The 16,992-nt window shown below is 41.1% G+C and overlaps 1 protein-coding gene across 1 annotated transcript in view; it reads left to right on the plus strand.

The window, feature by feature from the left end:
* The window catches only part of LOC126094446 (putative helicase MOV-10), a 474,995-nt gene that overhangs the window by 29,471 nt on the left and 428,532 nt on the right, over positions 1 to 16,992 (plus strand). The window contains exon 2 of the mRNA XM_049908818.1: positions 5,033 to 5,293. Coding sequence (XP_049764775.1) covers positions 5,033 to 5,293 — 261 coding nt within the window. The remainder of the gene's footprint in view (positions 1 to 5,032; positions 5,294 to 16,992) is intronic.

The raw sequence follows: 16,992 nt of genomic DNA on the forward strand, positions 1-16,992 counted from the left end.
TCCTTGTTCAATAATGTTTGTTAACATTTTGGATTTCATATAAGTTATTTAATCAAACAGTGGAAAATCCAGGATGGAATGTAACAATATTAGAGAAGGAAAGTTGCTACTGACCATATAGTGGAGGTGCTGAGTCTCAATAGGCACAACAAAAAGATTCAAACAATTATAACTTTCAGCCATTGAGTCCTTTGTCAGAAATAGACACAAATACACACATGCCCACATACCCTCACGCAAACGCAACTTGCACACACGTGTGCAGTCTCAGACAACTGAAACCACACTGAGAGCAGCAGCACCAGTGCAAGATGGGAGTGGCAACTGGGGGGGGGGGGGGGTAAGGAGGAGGCTTGGGCAGGGGGAGGGATAGTATGGTGGGGAGTGGTGGACAGTGAAGTGCTGCAGTTTAGACGGAGGACTACTCCAGTCCAGTCACTATCATCACCTATCCCATCAAAGGCAGGGCTACATGTGAAACCATTCATGTGATTTACAAGCTAAGCTGCAACCACTGTGCTGCATTCTATGTAGGCATGACAACCAACAAGCTGTCTGTCCGCATGAATGGCCACCAACAAACTGTGGCCAAAAAACAAGTGGACCACCTTGTTGCTGAACACGATGCCAAACATGATATCCCTCATCTCAATGACTGCTTCACAGCCTGTGCCATATGGATCCCTCCCACCAACACCAGCTTTTCTGAATTGCACAGGTGGGAACTTTCCCTGCAACACATCCTACATTCCCGTAACCCTCCTGGCATCAACCATCGCTAGTCACTGTCCTCACCCATCCAGCCCCCTCCCTGTTCCCATTCTAGCACTACACAGCCGTCATTTCACCACCACACCCAGCCTTTTAATTTCTTTTTATTTCTCTCCTTTCCACTACTTGCCCCCCCCCCCCCCCCAATCTTCTCTCCTGCCCTCCGTCTAAATGCAGCACTTCACTGTCCACCACCCCCACCATACTATCCCTCCCCCTCCCCACCCAAGCCTCCTCCTTACCCCCACCCAGTTGCCACTCCCATCATGCACTGGTGCTGCTGCTCACAGTATGGTTTCAGTTCTCTGACAATGCAGACGTGTCTGCAAGTTGCATTTGTGTGAGTGTGTGTGTGCGTGTGTGTATGTGTGTCTCTTGCTGACAAAGGCCTTAATGGCTGAAAGCTATAATTGTTTGAAACTTTTTGTTGTGCCTATCGCGACTCAGCATCTCCACTATATGGTAAGTAGCAACTTTCCTTCTCTAATATAATTATTAATTCGTAACTTGTACAAGGTATAGAAGTGATCTCCTGGAGCATTCTTTAACAACTGACAACTTTTAAGAAGAGAATGTGTAAGATTAAACATTAAAAATGGCTGATGACATTACCCAATGACACTTGAGGTACTCGACACTTTATGAACGTTTTCAGAGGTTTCCTCGTGGTTCGTGGATAATAGTATGTGATTATTGCCTGCCACTTGCTGATTTTTGCGACGAGCATTAGTTTTCGACAATCTCCTATTGTGTCACTCACTGGAGAGACTATAAAAATTACAAATTAAGAAATCAACTTCCAATGAGCATAATTAACAGCATCTGAGATGACAGCTGCTCTAACTTGTTTTAAAAGTTTATGTCAAGGGTTTCTACTATAACTTAAACTCCGTGGCCCAAAATAAACCTTGCCAGACACATTTCAAATAACAGCTGAATGGACTTCCAACCGATTCACAGCTAACAGTTTCAGTTTTAATCCCACAAAGTCTTATTTTACACAGTTTCAGACAAGCAAAATTGATCTTCAAGCATCAGAAACAGACATTAATGGCAATGCACTAAAAGAAGCAACATGTGTAAGATAGGTTAGAATTCAACTGAATAACAAGTTGATATGTCAATTCCTAGATAAACTAATCAAGATAGTTTATCACATTCTACTCTCATAACTAACTTTCTTATGTAAATTGAAGTTGGAGGAGGGAGAAATGAAAGGAAAGGAAAGGAACTAATGAAATCAGCTGCAACAAGACTATACAGTGGGTAGCAAAAATGCATCCCAGACCGAGACTTGAACCTCAGATCTTCTGCTTACTAGGCAGCTGCATTAACCACTGCACCACTTGGACACAGTTTTTATTGCAAACATGCAGAATGTCTTTGCTCGCTGCCCAGCTGACTCACACTTCCCTCCAGCACCAACTATCCACAGTGCCCATCCATGTCCTCGATGCTCACTAATTTTAGATTTCCACTGGAGGTCAAATGTAAATGTCCATGCACACTTAAGGTTTCGGATTTGTTGCCCACTGATGTGAATCAGTGATATCAATGCATGGTGTCTGTTCATTCAGACATGTCCAAAAGAACAGACACTATGAATTCATATAACTGATTCGCCTTAATGGGCAGGTCCAAAAAAATGGACACCACACATTAATATAATTGATTTGCCTCAACCTCCAGTGGGAATCTAAAATTAGTGAGCATGGAGAACATGGATGGGGACTACTCATAGGTGGCAGTGGGTGGGAGAGGGAATCAGCCAGGCAGTGTGCAGAGACAGTCCACATATTTTCCATAAACGATGTATCCACGTGGTGCAGTGATTAATCCAACTGCATAGTAACCAGGAGATTCAGGGTTCGAGTCCCTGTCATTTTCACTCATCGCCACAGATTCTGTACAAAGTCTCATTGCAGCTGATATCAGTCGTTCCTTCCCTTCCGTCTTGTTTTCTCCCCCCCCCCCCCCCCCCCTCCAACTTCAATTTACATAGTATGTATCACAGATGCAGATTTCATGTGGTGTCTGTTCCTTTGGACATGTTTGAATATGTTGACCCCTGTTGTCATTTGGAATTACACTCCTGGAAATGGAAAAAAGAACACATTGACACCGGTGTGTCAGACCCACCATACTTGCTCCGGACACTGTGAGAGGGCTGTACAAGCAATGATCACACGCACGGCACAGCGGACACACCAGGAACCGCGGTGTTGGCCGTCGAATGGCGCACCGCCGCCGTCAGTGTCAGCCAGTTTGCTGTGGCATACGGAGCTCCATCGCAGTCTTTAACACTGGTAGCATGCCGCGACAGCGTGGACGTGAACCGTATGTGCAGTTGACGGACTTTGAGCGAGGGCGTATAGTGGGCATGCGGGAGGCCGGGTGGACGTACCGCCGAATTGCTCAACACGTGGGGCGTGAGGTCTCCACAGTACATCGATGTTGTTGCCAGTGGTCGGCGGAAGGTGCACGTGCCCGTCGACCTGGGACCGGACCGCAGCGACGCACGGATGCACGCCAAGACCATAGGATCCTACGCAGTACCGTAGGGGACCGTACCGCCACTTCCCAGCAAATTAGGGACACTGTTGCTCCTGGGGTATCGGCGAGGACCATGCGCAACCGTCTCCATGAAGCTGGGCTACGGTCCCGCACACCGTTAGGCCGTCTTCCGCTCACGCCCCAACATCGTGCAGCCCGCCTCCAGTGGTGTCGCGACAGGCGTGAATGGAGGGACGAATGGAGATGTGTCGTCTTCAGCGATGAGAGTCACTTCTGCCTTGGTGCCAATGATGGTCGTATGCGTGTTTGGCGCCGTGCAGGTGAGCGCCACAATCAGGACTGCATACGACCGAGGCACACAGGGCCAACACCCGGCATCATGGTGTGGGGAGTGATCTCCTACACTGGCCGTACACCACTGGTGATCGTCGAGGGGACACTGAATAGTGCACGGTACATCCAAACCGTCATCGAACCCATCGTTCTACCATTCCTAGACCGGCAAGGGAACTTGCTGTTCCAACAGGACAATGCACGTCCGCATGTATCCCGTGCCACCCAACGTGCTCTAGAAGGTGTAAGTCAACTACCCTGGCCAGCAAGATCTCCGGATCTGTCCCCCATTGAGCATGTTTGGGACTGGATGAAGTGTTGTCTCACGCGGTCTGCACGTCCAGCACGAACGCTGGTCCAACTGAGGCGCCAGGTGGAAATGGCATGGCAAGCCGTTCCACAGGACTACATCCAGCATCTCTACGATCGTCTCCATGGGAGAATAGCAGCCTGCATTGCTGCGAAAGGAGGATATACACTGTACTAGTGCCGACATTGTGCATGCTCTGTTGCCTGTGTCTATGTGCCTGTGGTTCTGTCAGTGTGATCATGTGATGTATCTGACCCCAGGAATGTGTCAATAAAGTTTCTCCTTCCTGGGACAATGAATTCACGGTGTTCTTATTTCAATTTCCAGGAGTGTATCTCGCGTGAGAATATACCTAACATAAATAAAGTATTTATTCAGCAGAAGAGATCAGTAAGAGTATTGTGCAAAAAAGGAATTTTTAACTGGTCTTTGCTTCCTCAGCTATGGTTCGAAGTGTAATTATGTAGTCAACAAGATTCCATCTGACATAAAGCAAAAAACTGGGATTCTGTATCACCTCAAGAGAAAGTTAAAAACATGTCTCATTAACCTCTCCTACTACAATTTATTTGATTGCCTAGATACAAGGATTTAAAAAATGCTATTATCCACATACCATGTGGCAGTGTTCATTGTAAGGCTGTGTGACAGCAAATAGTCTATTGCGAACTAGCCACAGTTGCTGCAATTGTAGTAACTGTTTTCTTTAAAAAATGACATTATCATCAAGTAAATATTAAGCCACCAATAGATGATTAACAGCTACTGTTTAATGTAACTGAGGAAACTTTGCTTTCTTCCTTTGGTTTGGTTAGCTCAAGGAGAAATGTTATAAAACAGTATAGGGATACTTTATTGTTATTACAGTGTACTGATAAATTTCTATGATAGTCTTGTCTTTTATTAATATGTACATTGACTCATTCCTCATTCCTGAAGGTTTGTTGCCTTGATGGGACCTATGGAACATCATGAATGAATGAATTTATGTGTTTAATTTTTAACTGAATTGGTTGATTGTATAAGGTCAAAGGACATTCAAAACTAAATGCTTAAAAACAGTGTGCCAGTTGTTTATATTTTCAGATACCCTCTGCTTTACAGATGTTGCTGTTGCACAACACTGTACAATATACTTCCTCAGCAAAGGATACATAGAGGATAATTATTCCATTACCAAAGAAAGGTTCAAGAACATATTTGAAGAAGAGTACAAACAGAAGTATCCTGTTCGTGCTAGTTGTTCAAATATTCTGTCTGCAATGAATTTCTTAAAGCTGATAAAGAGGAGAAACAATTCAATCCCAGAAAAAATATATTTCGTTAGGAATGGTATTGATACACTCATGGAGAAGAAGTCTGATGGTAAGTTTCATTGTAAATAGCTGCACTTAACATATCCTATTTTTGTAGAGTTCACTCTTTTTTGTGTTGTCCAGTCAGTAAATTGAGTTAATGTCAACATTAAGAACACAAACACTGTATTAAGGACAAAGATTAATAAAAAGCAAACTAATGTGTATTTTAATAGAAAATAGTAAGTATGAAAGGATTTAAAAGGTTTGGCATGTACGGAGGGGGCAGAACTGCCCCCTGTTTTGTGGTAAGATATTATGGCATCTAGGCCATCCATTTAAGACTACTTTACTGTTCTTTTGAGCATAAATGTATCACATCATTGTAGACCCTTAAAATTGTGGGCAAGTGATATGACCTTGTCTAAAAAAGAATCATCTACATTGAAGCTCTGTGATGGTCAGATCAAACTATGATTCTGTGACTTCTTATTTTCTTTTAGATTTCTGTCATTGGTAGAAGTCTACCTAATTAAATGTATTTAGAGAAATCTGTACATCTCTGAAAAGCAGTCACTAATGCTTAGGACACTTTTATTAAGGCAAATATCCATTCCTGCTATGAGGAGACAGACCACTCTGATCCGACAACATTGGTTTTAGGATAAACTAACCAAAAGTACTCACTTCAGTTAACAGTGAAATAACAATATAGAATGCTTATAAAATTAAGAAGTGCCATTCATATTGCTTGAATCAAACAATGGAAAATCCAGGATGTAATATAACCAAACAGTATTATGAAAAAGAACGTTGCTACTCACCTATTAGTGGAGATGCTGGGTCGCACATAGACACAACAAAAAGACTGTCACAATATAAGCCTTCGGCCAACATGGCCTTTGCTGAAAATAGACAACACACACACACACACACACACACACACACACACACACACACACACACACACACACATGTGCCCGCACGCGTGCAAATGCAACTCGTACACACATGACTCAGTGTGCCATGTGTGTGTGTGCTGCATTTGCGCGCATGCTGACATTCTTTTTGTTGTGCCTGTCTGCGACTCAGTATCTCTGCTATATGGTGAGTAGCAGCTTTCCTTTTCAAAATATTTATATTGCTTGATTGTATTAAATTTTAGTATAAGCTGTTATATGGCTGGAAAAGAATGGTGGCAAACTACACCATAATATTTCATAAAATCTTAGCAGTGTTTGTGAATTAAAATCATGAGTCGTTTTCTGAGTACTTCATAGCAAATATCAAGAGATAATTTCTGACTGTCACGTGATTGATTGCAAAGCTCTGGTACAGAAGTGCCGACAGTCATACTGCCACTAGTGTCTAATCCATTTTCATTTGCGAGGTGGTTTGAAAAGTTCTCGGAATCACCACGAGAGGTCGGCGCTAGCACAACGAGCTGTTCACATGATATTCATTGGACTGTTGCCTGTAAACACGTGCCACATCAGTGCTATTGGAAGAGAGCTGTGGCGGTGACATGACTGTTGTTGTTCCCACATAGTGATTTGTGATTTACAGAGATGAAAAAAATCGAGATTTGAGGAGTGATTAAGTACTTCATAAAGAAAGGTATGAAAGCAAAGGACATTCCTGCCAATTTCCAGAATCCACTTGGGGACTCTGCTCCTTCATATGTAATGTAACCATACGGTCTTATATGAAAAAGAATGTTGCTACTCACCTTGTAGTGGAGATGCTGAGTCGCAGATAGACACAACAAAAAGACTGTCACAGTATATATATTTAAATTTGGTCGGGAGAGCTTAGATGATGATCCGCACAGTGGTCGGCCAAGATGTGTCACTACTCAAGAAATCATTGCAAAAGCACACAAAATGGTCATGGAGGATCACCGATTGAAAGTTTGCGAAACTGCTCATGCTTGCCAGATGCCTTCTGAAAGGGTATATCACATTTTAACTGATGAATCAGAAATGAAAAAAATTATCTGCAAGATGGGTGCCATGGCTCTTGAGGATGGATCAAAAACATATCCCATCGCCATGGTAAAATTACACGAACTAATGTACGAATTGTTGCCAACCTGCCTTATTCATCTGATATGGCTCCGTCAGACTTCCATCTCTTCCCAAAACTGAAAATTTTTCTTGGTGGATGAAGATTTACTTCAAACGAAGAACTGATAGCCAGAGTTGTCACCTTTTTGGAGGCCTGGAGGAAACTCATTTTTGAGATGGGATCAAGCCACTGGAACATTGTTGGACTAAGTGCCTTAATCTGCAAGAAGACTACATTCAAATATAAAAAAAAGTTTCAGTGATGTAGGTACTTTTTTTCTATTCCGTTCCAAGAACTTTTCAAACCACCCTCTTACTACTATCTTTCTGCTCTGCACCAACTGTTACTGTTTCAACCTGAACTTTAGGTTCCATGCAGTACACACATGAGGGCCACAATATGTATCTTAATTTCTGTCACTTCTTTTATGTATTTGTTCTGTCGTCATATAGAGAAGCAAGCCATGCTGAAGTGAGACATACACTTTGCAGTAACAGCTGTTTGTTACAAGAACTAAGCTAAATACAACCCATAGGAATAACATCTACAAAACTTGAGAACAGGACTGTGTTAAGGAGCAGGGGGGATTAACTACAGTCCCACAAGGTTGGTAACTCATAGGCAGTCTCCTGATGAGCAGCAGGTGCTTTGATGACACAGTCCTCTGAGGCTCAGAACTCATTGGCAGTCTACTGCTAATGACAAGGTCCCACAAAGTGATGATCAAGTTGCTAGTCACAACAAATACTGCAAAGTGGTGTCCCCAGAGTGACTGGTGGAAGCACATCATCAACATGGCTCAGGGCAAGGACGGCATGGCACCTTGGTGGGCAGTGAAATGGCAGCAGCAGGCAGTGTCTGTAGAGGAGACTTGAGGAGGTAGCTATTGGTTGCTTCAGCTCAGGAGGTAACTGGCTCTCTCTAGGCAGAGCACTGACTGAAGTACATGCCTGTGCAAGGATACATGCATGGTATCATCTGAACATGTTACCATGTGAACATAAATTAGTGCCTGCTGCAGCAGCACTGTTTGCTGAGACTTGCATGCCATGTAGTGGCAAGACTGACATTCTGGACACTGTGGCGACTGTTGACGACTTGACTGTAAACAGTACCTTGCCTCTTTTATTTACAAACAACCTCCTAGGTGAAGCAGGGGCCGTATCTGGCCTGCAAAGCATATGTGTAAATTGAGGTGGCCGAAATATGCAGGGGGCGACACTCAGCCCTACATACTCAACAATATTATCCCAGAATCTGTTTGTATAGCTCACAATAGAAGTATTATCTCATGCAATCCATGGTCCAATTAACAGAATATGTTTTCCACAGAGGAAAACACCTTTTATGCGACATCTGATGCTGCTCTAGTATACATACTGTTTCCTCATATGGCTGGAACCATTTAATGCAACTGGATGATTTCATTAAAATTGATTTCCACAAGACTATCCTTATACACTGCAGGTATTCTAAAGGCAAAACTGTTTCAAATTGTGACAGGGTAGTGCACCATGTAAAGAGTTGTTGGAGGTCATACTCCATCATGTGAGTCTTTAGGAATGGGATTCCAGCCCCCAAAACTGGGAGCAGTCAATTGAGAAGCTCAAGGAGTTTCATATGACACCGTGGCATACATTACTTTTGTGCACAGAACTTTCTACAGAAAATTTGTTAAATGGGAAACATGGTCTTAGAAATTTAACTGGTTCTACTGTTTTTTATTTAGGTATGGTACTTTACAGAGTAGTAACATCCAAATATAGATGAGTGCAGTCAGAAGTTAAATAACATAATGTAGTATTATCAACAGAAGTGTGGTGAGAAAAATGAGACAAAAAAAAAATAAAATTCTGTCTGTATGTATGTTTTAATACTCAGGAAAGAAGTGGTAGGAAATTTCAAGTGCAGCATTTACTACTGAAAAAACAAGAAAATTGAAATGATATTATAGATATTGAAAACAACTCACAGAGAATATCCAGACTCTTTCTTTAAACCATATTCAGTTCAAATAATTCAAATATACATACACTGAATCAAAGTGTAGAGAAAATAAATTTATAATAGGTTAACTTGACTAACAGAAGGGATACGTTGATAGGATGCATCCTGAGCCACTGAGGAATAATTAAATATGCAATGGAGGGTGATAATAAGGTGAAAACTGTAGAGAGAGATCAAACAGATGTAGGGTGTAGTTGTTACATAAAGATGAACAGACTCTGTAGTGTAACCATTACCTGTGCAGCTATGCCCTCGATAGCTGTGTCTCCATCAAATTTGGCTGAAAAGTACATGGTTGAAAGTAGGCTATTGCAATTCAAACATTTTACTTACCCAGAGATGTTGAATAAAGTTCTGTTTATGGCCAGTTTGAATCTCATCTACATAAATTATGTACAGATAAACATTTAGCCACATACTACAGTCGATTGACGTCCTGTAATGTGATTGTTCGAGTGCAGTGACCCAACACTGAGTTGACAATAAAGTTCACGTGTGGCAAACAAATAATTAACACATTCACAGAATTATCCATCTTTCTGATCTAAAGGTCAAATCAGTATGAAAACATTGTGCACAGTAAGTAACTGTTGGAGGTAATGCTGTTCATAGTCTGATACTATTGTCGCAGTGAGTGTTATTCAAGATTGACACCATTCATAAAATTAATTACAAGTTAAATACTCATCATTAAAAACAGTCACTCAAGGCAACTTCCTCAGCGTGTATTGCTAACTGCTGAATGAGCACTAGTTTGGATACTTATATACTATGAAGGAGTGCTGTCATTGAATGTGAGGGTGAGGAGGAAGGATATTAGGAGTTTATTTTATTGGTCTTTGCATTGCGTGTTGTCATTGGCGGAAATGGGCATTTTCCTTTGGAGTTTCCTTTACTGCTTGCCATTGGTGGAAATCGTGACAGACACCATGAACATCTTAAAGGAACGCATTGCACCTGATATCTGCAAGCTAGTGCACCACTGTTTGACGACCACCTATTTCAGGTGTAAAGGGGATCTTTATGAGCAGACAGACTGTGTAGCTATGGGTTCCCTTCTTTTGCCAGTCGTAGCAGACATTTTTATGCAAGTGTTCGAAGAAGCAGCACTCCAGTCCGCACCATTAGGCCCAGAATGCTGGCTATGATGTGTTGATGACACCTTTGTTATCTGGCCACACAGAGAAGAAGAGCTTCAGAACTTTCACGAACATCTCAACCAGCAGCATAGCAAAATTCACTTTACCATGGAGGTAGAAAAGAACGGGGTATTGCCTTTTCTCGACGTGTAAGTTTACCGTAAGCCAGAGGGGAAGCCTGAACGCAGAGTTTATAGGAAGCCCACCAACACAGACAGGTACCTGCATGCATCCTCCCACCACCATCCTATGCAAAAGAATTCAGCCCTGCAAACTTTTAACTAAGAGAGCCTACAGGATCAGTGATGAACACAACCTTCAAGCTGAACTACAGAACCTCAGGTCCAGTTTTGGAGCTAATGGCTACAACATGAGGATGATACACAAAACCATGGTGCTAAGAATGAAGCACAGAACTCCGTCATGCTACTATGTGTACAAGGGGGTTACTGAACATCTGGGCAAAATTCTCCATCGGGCAGGCATTAAGCCAATTTTTCGCAGCAACGACAAAATAAAAGACGTTCTGGGCTCGGTGAAAGATACAGTTGACAAGTTTCATGCCGCCAGAGTTTATGAAATCAGGTGCGAATGTGGACTGGTGTTTGTAGGTGAGACTGGGCATCCAATAAGCACAAGGATAACTGTACATGAGAGATGTATCTGCCTCGAACAATACAACAAATCAGCAATGGCAGAACATCAGGAACAGTGCAGGATGAAGATTGAATTTCGACAAATCAGCAATGGCAGAACATCAGGAACAGTGCAGGATGAAGATTGAATTTCGAGAGGCCCGTGTACTGGTGAAACAGCTGTTTATTTTGAGGAGGAAGGTTAGAGAAGCTATAGAAATAGCCAAGCGACCCGACAATATGAATAGAGAAGATGGGTACCGACTTCTAGCGTCTTGGCTGCCGGCTGTGACAGCTTTGGGTAGGACAGCTCTCGCAGAGCAACAGGTCACAGTGGTGGAGGGTACACAGAGTGCAGACACGGCCTAGTCGATACTAGGTAGTTAGTAAACAATGCTACGCTGTAGTCTATACTCATTCTCCTATTCACCAATTTCCACCGATGGCAAGCAGTAAAGGAAACTCCAATGGAAAATGCCCATTTCTGCCAATGACAACACACAATGCAAAGACCAATAAAATGAACTCCTAATACCCTTCCTCCTCACCCTCACATCCAATGACAGCACTCCTTCATAGTATATAAGTATCCAAACTAGTGCTCATTCAGCAGTTAGCAATACACCCTGAGGAAGGTGCCTTGCAACAGTCACCAAAACATCGGAATTTTACAGATGACAATGCGGCCTCAAACCCAGAAGAATTTTATTGTTACAGCAAAATGTTTATTGACTTGTGCAAAATTATACAAAGCAGTGGAAACTTAACAGTCAGTGACTGGGGTGAATAACAGAAAAACACAGTAAAAAAAAGAAGAATGGTGCTCAATGAAAATTGTATTTAAAACTATAACTGCAAATCTTAATTCTTAATGCACTGGAACATAAATGGCCACAGTGCAGTGTATCCACAAGATAAAATCATGAAAATTGATGAGCTTCAAATTATATCTTCAAAAGGAAGAAATATCAGAGTCGTTTGCCTAAACAAAAACTGGCTTAAGAAAGATTCAGTCACAGTTTTAAACAAATTAGAAAACTTTACAGTAGCTAATAGTTTTTGTCGGAAAACAGAACCCACGATGGCTCCTGTATGCTGGTTAACAACTTGTTTGAATATAAAGAAAGAGACAATTTTAATTTGCTTAATGAAGAACTTATATTTGAAAGTTGCTGTGTAGAGCTAGAACAATGTAATATTATTATTATCTCAATTTATGGCATTCCATGTAGTATGTGACTAAATTATTGTTAGAGAAATTCCAGTGTCTCCTACACAAACTCACATAAGAAAAGAGGAAAAAACTAGTAATTTCTGCTAAATTTAACATAGATATGTCGAGTGAAACAAGCTTCTCAACTAACTTTGTTGACTTAATTCAAGAATAATGCTTTAGACTGAATTTCACTGATTTCATCAGAATAAATGAGCGAAATGCAATGTGTATAGACAATATTTTAACAAATTATACATTTAATAACACTGCCAAATTCTCTTAAGACCTAGGCGTCTCAGATCACTCTGCTTTGCCTATTGAATTAGTAAAAGTAAATAAAGAAATGGAAGATGTTTCATGAAAAGAGAGTTCAGTGATGAAAACATACACTTATCCTGTTGTAGACTGAGTTGGGTAAATTGGTCATTACAACATGAAAGCACATGTGCAAAAATTTTTGAAAAGTTTTTAAACAGCTTTGTACATGTTTCCTGTGAAACTTTTCCACCTGAAATTTTTCACAGTAAGGCAAGTAATAGACTAAAGTGGATTAATTCTTCTTTTAGTATTCAACACTGAGGTTGGTCTGTCTGCCTTCCTCTTCATTTCCACTTGTGTGTTACATCCAACGTCATTCATGATCTGTTGCATGTATGATATCCTTGGTCGGCCCTGCCGATTCCTTGCCTCAGTAGCTCCTTCTGCTATTGTTCCAATGAAGTTGTTGTGTCATAGGATGTGCCCTACAAGTTTGTCTCTTCTTGTTTGGATCTGCCTCCACAGAGATCTGGTTTCCTGTACTCTTCTAAATACCTCTTCATTTGTTACTTTGTTTCTCCAACTGATCTTCATCATCCTTCTATAGCACCACATCTCCAGGACCTCTATCCGTCTTCTCTCTTCTCTTCCAATTGTACAAGTTTCACATCCGTATGGGGCCACACTCCAAACGAAACCTTTCATGATATGTTTCCTTATTTTCAGACTGATGTTGCTGGTGAGTAAGTTCCTCCTCCGATTAAATGCAATTTTGGCCTTTTGTATTCTGCTCGCAATTTCTTTCCAGTATCTACCATCCCTTGTGATATTGCTTCCCAGGTATGTAAATTCCTCTATCACTTCCAGCTCCTCTCTTCCAATTGTCATTCTCAGAGGTTCATATTCTGCTCCTGTACTGCATACCATCTCTTTAGTCTTTTTCTTGTTTATTCTCATTCCATACTGATTGCATAGAATGTTTTCCATTGTTCTGAGGACTTCCACTAGATCTTCTTTTATCTCTGTGACTATAGCAATATCATCTTCTGCCCATTAATTTTGATCCCCACCTCAGTAGTTTCTTAAACTTGGTGTATAGCTTCCTGGATGTAAATATAAGAGGAGAGAGAGCACATCCTTGTCTTACCCCTTTTCTAATATTTGCTTCTTGTTCCTGGTGACAGTTCCTAATCACTGCTACCTCATTCTTATAGAAACTGAGTATCACACAGATGTCTTAATACTTTACTCCACTTTTCCTCAGCACTCTGAACATCTCCTGCCAGATAACGTCATCAATGCCTTTTCCATGTCTAGAAAGGCAATATAAGTTGGTTTATTTTTCTGTAGTTGCTTTTCGATAAGGAGTCTCAGTGCCAGAATCGCCTCTCTTGTTCCCAATCCTCTTCTGAAAACAAACTGATCTTCACTCAACATATCCTCCACCTTCTCTTCAATTCTCTTAAGAACTATTTTATGAGAATTTTTTATGCATGTGATATTAGGCTTACAGTTCGGTACTGTTCACATTTTGTAGCTGCTGCCTTCTTTGATATAGAAACAATGATATATTTCTGGAAGTCTGTCTGTATCTCGCCTGTTTATAGATGGACCTAATAAGTTTAAGCAGCATTGTTTTCATGCTGTCACCAGCATTCTTTATTAGATCTGCAGGGATGTCATCAGTACCTGTTGCTTTGTTGTCCTGTAGTTCTTTTAGATCACTGTCAAATTCTTCTTGCAAAATGTCATCTCCCTTGTCATCTTCGTCTACTTTCTCTTCTCTTCCTATTACTTCCTCCAAAAGTGGTGCTCTGGCGTACAACTCCTCTATGTATTCTTTCTACCTTTTCACGATGTCTTCACCAAACAGCATTTTCCCCTCTTTATTTTCTATTGTGCCTGAGCGTGTTGTGGTATGTTTATTAAAAAATTGATTTGCTGTTCTGTAGGCTAAATCAGTTCTTCCATTTTGCATAGTTTCTTCCTCTTCTCTGCACATTTCTTCCAGAAAATTTTCTTTTGCTTTCCTAGCTTCTCTATTAACTAAATTCCTTAGTCTTCTGTATTCAGCTTTTTCTTGTTCATCAGTTGCATTTTTGTATAATCTCCACTTTTCTATAAGCTCAGTAATATCTGCTGTAATCCATTTCCTCTTGTTTTTGGGTTTAGTTTTTCCAACTATCTTTTCTGCTGCTTTGTATATATCAGATTTAATTTGATCCCAGTCTTCATTTGCTCCACCATGTTGAAAATGTTTAGCTAGGTTGTCTGTTTCATGAGCATAGCTCTTCACCAGTCCCTCAGTTTTCAGTTTTTCTAGTTCCCATTTAAGTTTTACTGGCTTTGTCTTCAAACTTTTGAATCTGAGTGAACTTTTCAGCAGGACCAGGTTATGGTCACTGCCTGTGTCTGCAGATGGATAGATCCTGCAACCTTTTACCTGGTTCCTAAAATGTGCTTTCACTAGAATGTAATCAATCTGTTGTCTCCTCAGGCCTCCAGGGGCCTTCCATGTGTATCTTCATTTGTGATGTTGGAAAAGTGTGTTAGCAACAACTAATTGGTCCCTCATGCAGAACTCGAGTAGTCAATCTTCTCTTTCATTTCTTCTTCCAAGTCTATATTTGCCAACAATTCTGTCCTCCGGTTCTTCACCCACAATCGCATTCCAGTCCCCCATGGCGATGAGGTTTTCATCTCCCTTAACATTTCTCATCGCATTACTTATTTCTTCATATATTTCGTCAATGACTGCATCTTCATCTTTGGATATTGGTACGTATATTTGTATTATCACAGTGTCCTTGTGTTTAGTTTCAAGTTTGACTGGTATTATTCAAGAGCTACATTGCACATATCCCTCAACATGTGAGCCACAGTTTTTCCTCATAATTATTCCAACTCTTTCCATTCCTTGTCTGTCTTGGTCAGTTCCGGTGTGAATGACACTGTATTCTTCAGACCAGAAATCACCTGGTTGAGGCCATCTCATCTCTGATATGCCTAGGATATTGATTTCCAGTCATTCCATTTCTCATTTTAGATTTTCTAGCTTGCTACCCTGAAGCAGTGTTCTCACATTCCAAGTGGCTATGTTAAAATTGGGATTCTTTTCCTTCACGTTGTCTGTATCTTTTGCAGTCCCTATCCAGAGATCCAGTTGGGGGACTATCTTATCTCCAGAAAATTTTACAGAAGATTCTGTCATGGTTTACTGCTGATGTTTGGGATAACCATAGTTCTTTAATTTGATGGTTTCCCATTGCCTTCCACATCCTATGCTGTTGACCATCAGCTGGTTCTTCCACCTTTGGAAATGATTTCTCATTTCCAGAGCAAGAGGGTGCTGTATCCAGCAAATGCTGGGGTGACGACTTATCCCAGTCATCCCTCAGTCCCTGTCTATGTTAGCCATCACATGAAGTGACGTTGCCCACTCTCTACCACATGGACGTGTAGATCAGGAGTTTCCCTTCATTGGGTCTAGGTCCTTAATGGCTTTGCCTAGTCCCCTCCAGTACTTTAGAGATTACTACTGAGCTGAAATACAATAATGGTCCTGAGTTCATGAACTATGTTAAAACATCTCCTTCTTCTTCTTGTTGTCATACATTTGTAGTGTGTCAGCTGCTCACAGGCGGCATTCCCTTGCTTCTTGAACCAGCTCTTCAAAGTTGTTGATGCCAGTCCATGTCTTGGTATTCTGTGAGCAAGATTGCTTCCTTCTGCGTGGTAGGCTCTTTCTTTCTATTCTGCCTTCTAGAATTAATTGCAGAAGTTCATATTTCTTTCCTCTCACAATGTGCCCCAGATACAATGTCTTTCTTCTTTTAATTGTCCCCATTAGTTCTCTGTCCACCCCGACTCTACGCAGCACTTCAGCATTGCTCACTTTTTCAATCCATGACATTTTTAGTAATCAGCACAAGAACCAAATTTCTGTTGCTTTTAATCTCTTTACAGAAGCTGCTTTAATTGACCAAATTTCCGCTCCATAGATTAGGATGGGGATAACATAGCATTGTACTACGCTTATTCTCAGATGGAGTGGCATGTCTGTGTGTATCAGCACATTTTGTACCTTTTGGAATGTTTCTTTGGCAATCTCACAGAAAATCTTAATTTCCTCATCACAATCAAGTTTTGAGTTTATCACAGAGCCTAGATATTTAAATTTGGTCTCTTTCTCGATTTTTTAATGACTAGGGACTTGTTTTTACCAGGGGTTCTTTCAACTGACATCCATTTGGGTTTCTTGGAATTTATTCTGACACCAAAATGCTGACCAGCTTTATCTACTTCTGTACGTATTTTCTGTAGCTCGGCTACGGATGGCACAAACAAAGCTGTGTCATCAGCATACTGTAAGTTCCAGATCTTCACTCTATTTACTTTTATACCAAATAATTCTGTCTTGACCGGATCAAAAAAATTTGTCCAGATA

Source organism: Schistocerca cancellata, chromosome 8 (genome assembly GCF_023864275.1).
Source record: "Schistocerca cancellata isolate TAMUIC-IGC-003103 chromosome 8, iqSchCanc2.1, whole genome shotgun sequence".
NCBI classification, from domain to species: domain Eukaryota; kingdom Metazoa; phylum Arthropoda; class Insecta; order Orthoptera; family Acrididae; genus Schistocerca; species Schistocerca cancellata.